Raw genomic sequence first — 12,638 nt, 5'->3', positions numbered from 1 at the left:
GACTGAATCATTTTTGATACTTCTACCATGCTGTATTGTGCTTGAGAAGTGCAAACGATTTGCCAAACCATTGGTTGCCAAAACCAAAAAACAGGTGCTTGACATCACTTTGTTTGCATGTTTGTTTGTATTGTGTTGACTGTGAGCCTTGGGAAGATTAGTTGGCATGGAACAAATGGGGTCCTAATAATAAACAACACACCAGACATGCAAACTGGCACGTTGTTTTTTAGCTGCCTTTACTTTGCAGGAAGGAAGCACCTCATGGGGGAAAGAGTAAAGCAACCTAATATCTAAGATCAAGGCAATGCACCTGAAAAAAAAGACAGCCATAACTCCCTGGTGTAATACACTCACACCAGCAGCACTGCAGTACAAAGCTCTGTTATGGCATTTCATCATGAGAGGAATTACAAAACAGCGTGGACCAGCACCATCGGTCTTTCCTTCCCATTTCCATTTCCTGTGGTTTGCCCACCGCCACCCCCATCCACAACATGCCCCCTCAGCCAAGTCAGATACTGTCTGTTCTCCGGGGAAAAAGTGCTGACTCACAGCACAAAGGCAAGCCTATCTTGCTGCGTGGGCACCGTAGCGCTGCAAAGGGCGGCACTAAGTGCCAAGTGAACCGGCACTGGGCCATTTCATATCACACAAGCTACATCCCTCAACTGACCCAACTAAACGAGTAACACAGAGATTTTTGTCATGAACCAAGTAAAACAATAAAAGATGTTATGTACTATACATGTGAGGTGAAAAGGCTCTCCAACAGCTGTGTCTGAGACTCCTGAATAGCTTTTAAGTGCCATATCAAGTCAGAAAAAACATTTATTAAAAGGGAAATAAATAAAAAGCATTGTCAGTCATTCTGATAGTTTCGAAAAGTATTGATTTAAATTTTTTTATTTAACCCATACAATGCTCTTTGAGATCAATGACCTCTTTTAAAACAGCAATAGCACTAGTGCATTAACATATCTGGTATGAACGTATCAATAAAATTCAAGTGCTATTATTAACAGGGTTATCACTGCTAAAACTGCTCATATTGTAGCCATTACTACTGCCATATAAAAGAAAATCAGCTCAAGACTAGTTCAGGACCAGGGCAGCCAAAATTCTGTTCTGTCTCTCCCTCTATGAATCTCCCTCTCCTCCCTTAAATTCCCATCACAGCTTCAGCAGATAGCTGTTCAACATGACTCTGGATCTGCTCTAGGTTTCTGCCTAGTAAAAGTGAATTTTTCCTTGCAACTGCAACTTTGCTTTTTTATTTTGAAATTAAACTAAAGACATTTGGTGAGATTTATACTGAAATTAAAGTAATGTTTTAGAAGTCCTTAACATTTAAGTCCGCACATGACTATTCTTAAACTATTCCTTATGTACATATCTCCAGAGATAGAGGGGGTCCCAGGTTTGGCACTGTTATTTGGGGGGTCATGGGCTGGTCTAGATCAGTGGTTTTTGCCCAAGGCACACTTAACCCTCTGAGCCCTATGCTATTTTTTTAACCACTGTGTCTCGCCTGGAACTTTTGTATTAAAAAGCTTTAAAAAAAAAACATAAACCTTGTGGTGCACAAGCAAGCTCTATCATCCTTTTCAAGACAACCTGGGCTTTAAGAATATGTGTGCTGCAGCATTGTCACTAAAAATTAAAAAAAGTTATGGGACTCTCAAAACGAAGTTAAAAAACTTAACAGAAATTAAAACTCAAAGATTTTTATGTATTAAAAAGAGTAAAAATTAATGACTATGTTTTTTTTAATATGCACTTGTTCTCCCATCTATTTGGGACCAAAAAGTTAAAAAACAGTCATTCTGTAACAAAAAGTCCTCAGAATATTTGCATCTTTAAAAAAAAAAAAATATCCTTGGGCTTTTGGGAAATTGAGTCATTATCTAAAGCAGTTCCTGTCTGCAGAGACTCTGAGGGACACATCACAGCTTCTCTGTGTCTCTTTCTCTCTATTATGAATCATTCAAGTGCTCTTCTCCGGTTTTACATGATTGTGTGTGCACATGGGCTGTTTGGCAAAGCATGACATGAGACCAGCCTGCCATTGGTTGTCACAGCCCAGTCACAATGGGATACAAAAAGGCAATATGGGGATGGGCTATGCCACTAGCTGCAAGTATGATCAAAAAGTGGATTGTACATGGATTGTACATGGGTAAAAAAGATGTTCCTGGCTCAAGGCTCACTAGAAAACATTTTGTATGAGCTACAAAGGCGTGGATAGCATCATTAGAACGGCACAACAGAGGCTTTTTGGCGTAAAAAACAAGTGGATATGATTCATGATTCAGAAGTTATTTAACACTGAATAACACGTGCCCTTCTTGTCATATATGGCAACACTGGGCTCAGAGTGTTAAGATTAAGCCAAAATGTCAAGGTACACCAAATCCATATCCATATCCATAAAAAATAGCCTCTTAAGCATGTGTTATGGTAACTTTAGTTGTTGTTGGTAATAACCAATGTTTGCACAAATCACATCAAATTCTTATGGCATCCCCAGAAAATCACTTGGAAACCACTGGTCTAGCTAGATCTGCCATCTTTGTAATTGACTGACGGTATGCTGAGCATCCTTCAAATAGAGCACAGCAATGAGGGGTTTGGGGCATTTTGATACCAAATGACTGCACTTTCACACTACGTCTTTTGTGATGACCTGGCACCGGCTGTTGTGCAAAAAAAAAAAAACAGCCCATACATCATTTCTGTGGCTCTTTTACTGTGGCTTGGTGTCTGTGTGTGCTGTGCAGTGAAACCACAGGCAATAAAAATAAATGGGGGCAAAGTAGTCACAAGGTAAGAGGCTAGCAGGGCCTTTTTAACCACTTTTCTCCTTCATTTTGTCAACATGCTTTCACAGGACACAGTGATATACTTCTTACCAATTGAATCCCGTGGGGTACTTGTTAAACTGAATCTAAAAACTAAACTAAATAATTTCTGCTGCCGTTATACCTCTATGCACTTGCATTACATCCAAAAAAGCGTGATACTGGTGTTTCATTCCTGCTTAACCTCTGTTAAAACCTCCAATGGTGGTTCAGGGGGCAGAACAACATCACTCCCCTAATCGTGCCTCCATGTGTTGCACATCACAAATAAGGTATAACAGGGCAGTGAATGTCCAATCTTGAAGTGCCGAAGTACTTGATTACCTATTAAAGCATCCAACTCTTCAACATTAACAACTATTTGTAAGATTATTGATTACATTTGAAGTTTATAAGGACATGAAGAGATCATTTTGACACGTCTCATTGCTTCCTTAATTTATAAATCTCCTTACCTTTGTTATTGTAGACATCTAGGTAGTTGGGTGCAGAGAAGATGGTAATAAGAGATGGGAAGCCAGTGGTCTGACTCTTTCTGTACATGCGGTATCTAGTAAATATCAAAAAGAGAAACGTAAGCATTAGTAAACAATACAGCATTTCATTCCTGCATTAATCATCAGAATGGGCCCTGGGGATATGATTAGCAGGGACAGTTTTTTATGGCCTCATGTTTTTACTATGGCTGTGTGTTTGTCTTGTTGATTCATCAGAGGGCGACTCGGTACAGCCTCAGGAGAGTAAATTCCCGTGCTACAGGTGAAACATGCCCTCAAGAGTCGTTTCACTGAACCGACTCGGCATTCAAATTAAACCACAGTGATCTCCCGGCGAGTGGCTGTGCTGTATTTGGTGGTTTGGATGCTCGGAATGAAATAGAGCTTTCGGTAAACAGTACTGACTCAGATGATTTATTTGCTGCACCACACCTTACAGCAACTATTTGCAGAGATTAGAAAAAAAGGGAAAGGAAACATAGAGGAAAGTCTGTAACATTTATACATGTGTGGTTCAAGGAGGTTTGGGGTAGCGGTCTCATCTGAGATGTAGCGAGGAGTCCCATGTGACTGTGCTGTGGGAGTGTAATGATAAACAACTGTGTGCTATGCATCCCCCTGCCTCGTCCTCCCTTAGCGAGTGATCAGTCTGACAAATCCACCCACCTGCCTGTTTGAAAAAATAACTTTCCAAAGAAGCTTTGTTAAAATCCAGAAATCACTGTCTGTTCCAGATGAATACCAGATGAGGTAGAGCACTGAATGTGCTTTAATGTCCAGTAAACAATATCAAATGAAAAAAAAAACCCTCCCAATCAAAAAAAAACATTTCAACGGTTATTCTTACCATGTCTGCACAAATCAAATCCGTCACATCACACCTGGCCGACCAGCCTCCAATGATTGATTCATTTTTCAGATTAACCTGACTCTTCTGAGAGTCAACACCACACCGAACCTGCTCACTGCAAAGTCCAGTGTGCACCTGGAGGAGGGCTTTTCATTGCAGAGTGACAGTGTGAGGGAAGAAGATGAAATGCCACAATACTCACCCAGCATCCTGCGCTTCATGGGCCCGGATGATAGATAATAAGTTATTGTGTTGTAGAAAGTCACAGACTGCGGGGTAGCTGTCGAATGAAAAGAGATAAACATTTAGCTTAGTGATACATCAAGAAAAACCCTCGGTAAAATCAAGAAAAGCAATCAATAGAAATAAGTAAATAAGTCATGGCTGTTATTGACTGTGTTCAGAGAGACAGAGGATATACAACACCGACTTCAGCACAAATCTGCCCTGCTTTATGAAGAAAGTTTGACTGCAACAGGAAGCTCTAACATCCATTTCAGTCAAGGCTGAAATGTAAAACCAGCCCTTTAATGACAAAAAAGCCAGCGTCTTTGTCAGCAAAGGTATAATGACTCATTCTCCAAATAATAACCCATAATATGCTCAGCTTTTTAACAAGCTTTCATGCCATAAGAAGAGTAGGTGTGATCCTTTTCAAGTGGTGGATTTTTATTTTAGAATGAAACTCAAAAAACTGTCAAGTATGACACATGATTCACAGCAGACTGTTTCTTCAAGAAAAAAGCGATCACTCGGGAGCGTTCAAGTACGTTTTATGCTCATGCTGATCTATTCAGTCTGTGAGCAAAGAAACCAAAAACCTCACTGCCAACTATCAAACTGCAGTACGGTGTCAAATTTTTACAGGCTAAGCTTTCAACTCTGCAGCATGGGCTTGAAACAGAAAATTTATCTGCTTTCAGTGAGAAAAAGAAGAAAGCCATGCACTTCATATAACACTTGTGATCTCAAAAGAGTAATACTACATTTCTTTTGATTTTTGTCGCTAATAAAGATAATTAAAACCTCCATGCATGCCAGGATTTGTGAATTTTGTTATGCTAATGTACAAAAAGTGTGACGGCCAACAATGAATAAATGGTATTTCTGCATTTCATAGGAAACATTTGGTGGACGTGGGAGGGTTTCCCAACAATTTTAGGGGCTGAGATTAAGTTTTTTTTTCCAGATCTGATATTTTACTGAATAACATAAAAGTCTACAGGTTCACCAGCCATGAGGATAGAATGCTAGGATACTTTACAGCCTCCAATAAGACAGATTGCATGCAAAACCACCTATTAACGCACTGCTTACTACATCTTCATCTTAAATGAACTGCAATCTAGCCTGAGTAGCAATATTGTGAGCATGATTCCATCAATCATGTTTCTCCAGTTGAAACTATTTTTTTGCCCCAAAATACTCACTGATTACAACAATAATAAATGTGAAGTCTTTGCAATTCTTAATTTAGCCTGAGACAGTGAGATATAAAACGCCCAGATACAGTTTATGTTTGGCCAACACATCGTCATCTTGATCAGGTTTATCATGCGAACACTAGCCTGATGTGCAGAGAGGGAGGGGAAAAAAACATCCAAAGTGAGGCCCACAGTGAGGCTCCCCACGTGCTGTGCGTGGTCTACATATAGGGAGGAGCTGGCCTGGATAGCTGTATGGCTATATAGAGAATGATAAACAGAAATTCCTTAACATTAAATAGATAAATAAATACATTATTGCGATATCTATAGAAACCTGGGGTGGGGGGATGGAGTCATAACTGCACTTCAAATCTGCATTAAAAGAACAAAAAGACACAGAATGAGTGGTAAGACGGTAACCAGATGAACTAATAAACACCAGTCCAATATTTGCCATCAATATGCCAACTAAAGAAAAATCACAAGCTGGTGCGAGCTAAAATTGTCCCTTTCATAATGAAGTCTGCTGAAAATGGAAGCAAACATTGGTGAACGGGTTGGCAGTATATGTTGGCAGTGCAGGTATAGTTCTTTGCTTTCATCCGTCATCTCTCGTGACATGATTTGTGCTGCAGCTGTAGTAAAGTTTAGCTATAGGTCTTCTTTGGCTGCTCCTTTTTCATCTTCCCCCCATTTTATGGTGTAGAAGACCAGGGTACCATGGTTCTACCTACCATGAGCTAATTAGCCATGAGGTATGACTGTATGTTTTTTAAAGATGTATTTTGGGCTTTTTTGCCATTTTTTTTTTAAGAGGACAGGACAGTGGATAGCATAAGCAGAGTGAGAGGGTAGCTTACAGGGTTTAAGTCCTTAAAGTTTTCTTAAAAGCCTTGAACTTTCATGTCAGTCAAAAGTATGTTGCTTTTGACACTTTTAGTGGAGTTGGATTAAGAAAAAATGACGTAAGCAATTAATTTTTTGTTTAAAATTGTGTAAAAATAGTTCGTACAACAGTCCAAGAAGCTGCCCCCCTGGACTGTCTTTTGTTTGGGCTTAGCCCCAAATACTTAACACATCTAGCTCCGCCTCTGGTGATGGCATGTGGGAAAGGGGCTGCAGGTTGGACTTTAGCCTGTGCTACCTATTTGGAAAGCTATCTTCTATATATGGGCACTGTCTAGTCTATTGCTTTTACTATATGCCTATTTTAAGGTCAATATAAATATCACAGGAAAAAAATGTTATTATCACTGCTAGCATAGTTTAAGAATCTTAGTATGAATAATCTGCAAGTTTGCTGTTTTGGACATAGCTGCAATTATTTGATTAAGAGAAGGTATCTCTGTACTGCAGTGCTTCTCTGGTGGGTGGATCATCAATATGTGCCAGGGGGGAAAAATGTGGCAAGGTCCATGCACAGTGGCCTTACATTGATGTATTGCAAATTCATACATGTATGTTTTAGGTTTCCTATAGTGATGGGCAAAATTTCAGTATTTGTCTCAAGATTTCTTCTTATGAATAGAATTTTCTTGGGGAAAAAAAGCAGGTTTTCCCAAGATATTGAGGAAATTCAGTTAGAAATTACCTTGTTTCTATGCCATCTTGGGAAAATTGAGCAAAATGCAGGTCATTGTTTTGTCACGTCTCTGTGATCAACTACATTTTACACCTTTTAGGATCCAAACTGCAATATTTTTTCGTTGAAATTAAGTTTGAGTGGTTGGAAGTTTTTCCAACAGGACTGCAATTTTTCATGAGATGGTGGGAGAAGGTCCTGATGCCTGACCAGTTCAGGCAAAAGGGATGTCCTAAATTAGCCGCCTAAAGTGTTTAAAGTTGTCATCCTCTCTAGTCAATACAAGAATTTCTGACCGGTTAAATGAAATATTAATACATTTTTAAATACTGGCTAACAATGCAGTTAAATTTCATGTCTAAGCTGTAATGCAGTCACTTTTTTTGTTGTTTTCTTACGTTTAAGCTACTAAAGTAGTCAGAAAGTCGCTTCCCGAATCCCTATTCTTCATTACAACTGAGCTAATGAAACTTTTGTTGTAGCATTTAGTTCAATCAGTGGAAATATCTTCCGTGATAATATCTGGTATACATGAAAATACAGCGCAATCAGAGTCTATAAACAGACCCCAAAATAAAACAAAAAATATGAAAACCCCCTGTGAGAAATGAGAGGGGTATACTGAGCTTGTGCAAAGTCCAGGTTATGATATAGATTTAGGTTCTCTAATGTGTGCTCAGTGCCCTGCAGGAATCAAAGCACAACAACAAAACAACACCCACATGCTACAATCAAAAACAATCTTGCATTTTGGCTTCTGATATATCAGGAGTTTTTTCCTGCTAATGCTGCATAACAAAACCATCTGTTTAGACAAAATTTAACACGTGATTCTTTCTCTATACTAAACACAAAAATCTGTGGAGGTCTCAGGACGACTGGGACAAGCTGATGGAGTTGGGGTCAAGATTGATGCCCTGAACACTCCTATGGCGGCTTTATTGCTTCTCTAAATGTAAAGCACTTCAGGGCAGGCTTGTAATAAAGTGTTATATAAGCAAATTAACTTGGCTTGTTTTTGTATGCAGGCTTATCAGAGACCATGCTTGGTGCAGAGCAATCTTAAATTCAAAGCTGTGTGAAAACCCATCATGGGAGAGGGAAATTGAAGAAGCAGGGATTGGCTCATTAACAATCCTGGTTGGTGCAGACATGAGAACATGTGCACAGTGACAGTCACAACAAACATCTGCTGGGATGGATGTGAAAAGGAGGGAGAAGAAATTAAAATGCAATGAGTATTTTTTTTTTTCCTTTGGAAGGGAGTATAAATGAGGAGTAGATGTTTTATTTCTCACTTGATTCCCTGCAGCAGATGCAGACACATGCCATATGGAGCCTGAGATATATTTCGGCCTAGTTTGTTTTTCAAGCAATTTTGCATTTGGAGTTTAGTGCATCGCCCATCTGTCCAACCAGAGGGCAGAGATGTTAATGAGCTCCTCGGACAACCAGACAAGTGGTGCAAGAAATGAGTTCATCTAGTGTAATCTAAGCAGCATTTTACATGTAAAAAGTACGCTGTTAAAGCTCCTGTGAAGAATTTGGGGGTGGTGTTGATTTTGGCACCCCCTGTGGAGAAAGTGGGACCATTTATCTCTTTTCTGCCTTTTCCTCTACATACTGAAGTTTCTGACAAGAAATCACTTTATTCTCAAACTACCCTCCCTGTATCTGAGCCTTGTTGTTTGTTTTCCTTCTTGAATTGCTCTAAGCGCTGTGAAATACTCTCTATTTAATATCATATCTGTGGACTCATATGTATCAAATATGTCACCAAATCAATCACTACGAAAAAGACATAACAGCTGTTAGCCAAGAGAATAAAGCAGGTTGTTGACGATCTGATAATCAAAAACTTCTCTGAGTTTGGATAGAGAGAAGTGTTTATTTTTGGGTCTGTTTGTGCTATGAGCTAAAGTTAGCATCTTAGCCAAACTTAAGCTCCGCTGTCTTAACAGGTGAGATTTATGTGCTGCTGTTGAACTTTTCTTTAAAGCATACAGAGGGGAAGACAGTTTGAGAATGATCCTCCCTTCACATTAAGTCCAAATGACTTGATTTATTAGGGAAAGAAGAGTAACTTTGAGACATTTTGGCGATGCACCTACTGCTAAAAAAACTCTTGTGGAAAGGTAAAAGGTCAATGCAAATGTGAGATTAACGGGGACATATTATGCAAAAAATCACCTTTTCAGGCTTTTCTAACAAAATAATGTGCCCCTGGCCTGTTCACAATCCCCTCAAGTACCAGAACCCCCCCCCCCCCACCCCTCCACCTTTCAGAAAATATATGCTAAAATAAGCCATTCTGAGATTTTCCACTCATGATGTCATGTGGGGAGTTAGCACCGCCCCCAGGTTTGGTTGGTTGGCTCTCCCTGCCTGGAAGAACATTCCACCCTCCTCTCCTGATCCAGCATCAGAAGAGTCTCATCCATTAAGCCACATCCCTTTCCTGAGAGGGGCGGAGTCAGACAGTTTAGTAACATTTAAAGCCACAGACACAGAAACAGCTTGTTCTGAGTAGGGCTGAAACAGAGTGTTTTTTTTAGACATGTAGAAATCCAATACTGGAATGTTATTTCAGCAACAAACTTCACAGCCATGTTTTGGGGACCTCTGGGTAAAAACGGTAAAATATGTCCCCTTTAAAGATGCTGAGCCAAAGCATGGTGGAACAAGCTAGGATAATAAACAGAAGAACATCTCGAACATAAATGGTGGTGCACTGACTGATTCATATTATATTTTTACCGGTCCAGGGCTACATGGACTGATGGGCTCAGATCTTTGACGTACAGATTGGATAACCGATTTAGACTGGTTTATCATTACACTACTAGCTATTAAGTAATTGCACAGCATGACAATGTTGCTCAGCTTTGCTCACCTTAGTAGTTACTGCTTGCTTTTAATTAAAGACTGCTCTTTAAACCTGCACTCCATAAGGTAAACTAACTAAATAGTCAAGTGATGTTTTTGTTTCATGGATGAATTTCATATTAAAAGCGAGAAAAGCTGTGAAAAGAGGCCTCTATTGAGATTACACAGTTAACAATCTCAGATTGCTCAGGGCAAACCAGACAGGCAATTTTTATTTTTTTTTTTTAAGATTTATTTTTGGCCTTTTTTGCCTTTATTAGATAGGACAGTGGATAGAATCGGAAACGGGGAGGAGAGCGGGGAGAGACATGCAGGAAATAGTGCCACGGGCCGGATTCGAACCCGGGTCGCCTGCGTATATGGTGTGCGCCTTAACCACTCGACTACCAGCGCGCCCAGACAGGCAATTTTTAACAGCTTTTCTTCCTCATTATGTCAAATTCATCCATGAGATGAAAACATTGGTTAACTGGTTAGTAAATGACCTCATGTGGTGCAGATGTATTAGATAGTCTTCATTTCAAAATAACAAGTATGCAGTGGAGGTAGGTGAAGCTTAGGCGCTCGTCCCTACTCAGCTTTGGTTAGTGTTTTGACTGAGAGCCCCCTGGTGGTGGAATTTACACACAGTGCGTTTAAGTCGATGAAAGAAAGATGTAAAGAAAATCACTCCAGGCAGATTCATCCAGGCAGCTGAGTAGGGGTGAAAAGAAAGCAGCTATATTCAAAACATATGCAATTTCATGCCTGACTTGTGTCTGTAAAAGTGTTACAAGCGTGCCCATGGCGCTGGGGGAAATTATTGGTTGCTGTAAGAACAGAAGCAACAAAGAAGCTGATGTTTTTTAAAGGGAGGGGTGTTGAGGAATGGCTCTCTCTCAGTCTGGCTTAAACCATCTCATAAATCCTGAGTGCCAGTGTGATGCCAATTAGTGAGCATCCCCCGGGCAGACAAAGTGGAGGACACTGATGAAAACAGGACTCTGGAGGAATTTGGACCAAATGACAGAAGGTTAAGCAAGATGCTGGTGCGGTTCAAACATGTGACAGTCAAATCGGTCATTTGAGGTAGTTGTGAGAACACATTTTTTGTTTCTGTTCAGTAAAAAGGCAACATTACAAAGACTTCTATAATGTGGATCTGATAGCTGATCTTCAGTGTAATGGATCACAGACATTAGCAGCATACGTAAAGACAATCATAAGTCTGCACAACAGCAGTGCTCCTTTCAAAGCACAGCCATTAAAACACTATTAAGTCTGCAGTTATGAAACACCTGTTATTAAAGAAAGAAAATGCACATCAGGAGACTCTGGACATTTCTGACTTTTTCTGTCGGCTCGCCCGAGGCACGGCGGGGCCAAGCAAGCATCGCTTAGGTTGTAATGAGCGGAGGGAGCGCCGAACGCTCTTGCAGACAGGACTGTGCCTCGCGGTAATGTGCCACTTCATTACATTCTGTGACAGTGTGAGCTGCCTGCTCCGAGCACTTCCTCCGTTTGTTCAGTTACTCAGCTCAATCGAAGGCAATGAGGGTTACATAAATACTGGCGACGGGCTAAGGAGGAGACTTTTGGAGTACTTTAATGCACGCTATGTTCTTACAACTCTTGATCTCCTACTCACAGCAGAGGAATTGAAGTGCTGAGCAAACAAAGAGATGGAAATTTGGCAGCAGGGTTTCTTAATTTATCAACAATTTGACAGGATGATGGTTGTTTTGTTCCGTTATTCTTTTAAAACATTTGTTTATGATTAGAGAGGGACTACCAGGCTCCATATCTTTTACAACGAGAGCAGCCAAACTAATCAGTGCGCGATTTATTTTTCCTTAAAGTAGTCAGAGCACAAAATAGGAGGCACGCTTTTGAAATAAAGCTACTTTTAATTTTTCTATTCCATACTTTCATATAAAATATACCTCTCACATCACCTTACTCTACATTTAAGAGACATAACACTCACCTGTAGAAGTAGGAACAGCCTCGCACTGTGTTGTGTGTGAAATGCTCTTGGCTCTTCTCGTTTCCAAAGTCCTCCAGGGGGTCAGACCACAGAAGATCGCACATCGGTCCGTATGCTGGAGGCTCTTTGAATCTGTCTAGCTGTGGAAAGGAAAAGTAGGACTCGTGTCAGCCTCTTTGAGTGGAAAAAATGCACTTGCAGCTTGCATGCTATTGCAGAGGAAATATGTTTGTCTTCTTTTAGAGCAACATCAGTGGCTGCTTCTGACATGATGATAATTAAACTGCTTTATTCAAGTGGAAAAGATTACAGTTGGATGACGTGTCAAAAGTAAGCACTCATCTTTCAGAAAGCTTTTTATAGATACCTAAAAACTCTGCTTTACTTTAAATTTACTCTGCTTTCAGCTGAGTATAGCTCCTTCTTGAACAAAAGCTTGTGGATTACTGGACGGGTAGCATGATGGACACTTCAATGGAGGAAATTCTATTATGCATGCCCTCTGATTGCAGCCACAAAATCCATTTGGAAGTTATTGAATTAGTTTGAAAGCAGGATCCAACTCTTCA

General features: G+C 40.1%; 1 protein-coding gene across 6 annotated transcripts in view; it reads right to left on the bottom strand.

Moving 5' to 3' along the window:
- LOC121504175 (serine/threonine-protein phosphatase 2B catalytic subunit alpha isoform) overlaps positions 1–12,638 on the bottom strand; it is a 104,948-nt gene that overhangs the window by 29,778 nt on the left and 62,532 nt on the right. For all 6 annotated transcript variants that reach the window (XM_041778825.1, XM_041778826.1, XM_041778830.1 and 3 more), the window contains exons 6-8: positions 12,070–12,209; positions 4,411–4,488; positions 3,317–3,411 (exon numbers count right to left, since the gene is read on the bottom strand). In XM_041778825.1, the coding sequence (XP_041634759.1) occupies positions 3,317–3,411; positions 4,411–4,488; positions 12,070–12,209 (313 nt within the window). The remainder of the gene's footprint in view (positions 1–3,316; positions 3,412–4,410; positions 4,489–12,069; positions 12,210–12,638) is intronic.

This window comes from Cheilinus undulatus, linkage group 22 (genome assembly GCF_018320785.1).
Source record: "Cheilinus undulatus linkage group 22, ASM1832078v1, whole genome shotgun sequence".
Lineage (NCBI taxonomy): Eukaryota > Metazoa > Chordata > Actinopteri > Labriformes > Labridae > Cheilinus > Cheilinus undulatus.
This window is presented reverse-complemented; position numbering and strand designations above follow the sequence as displayed.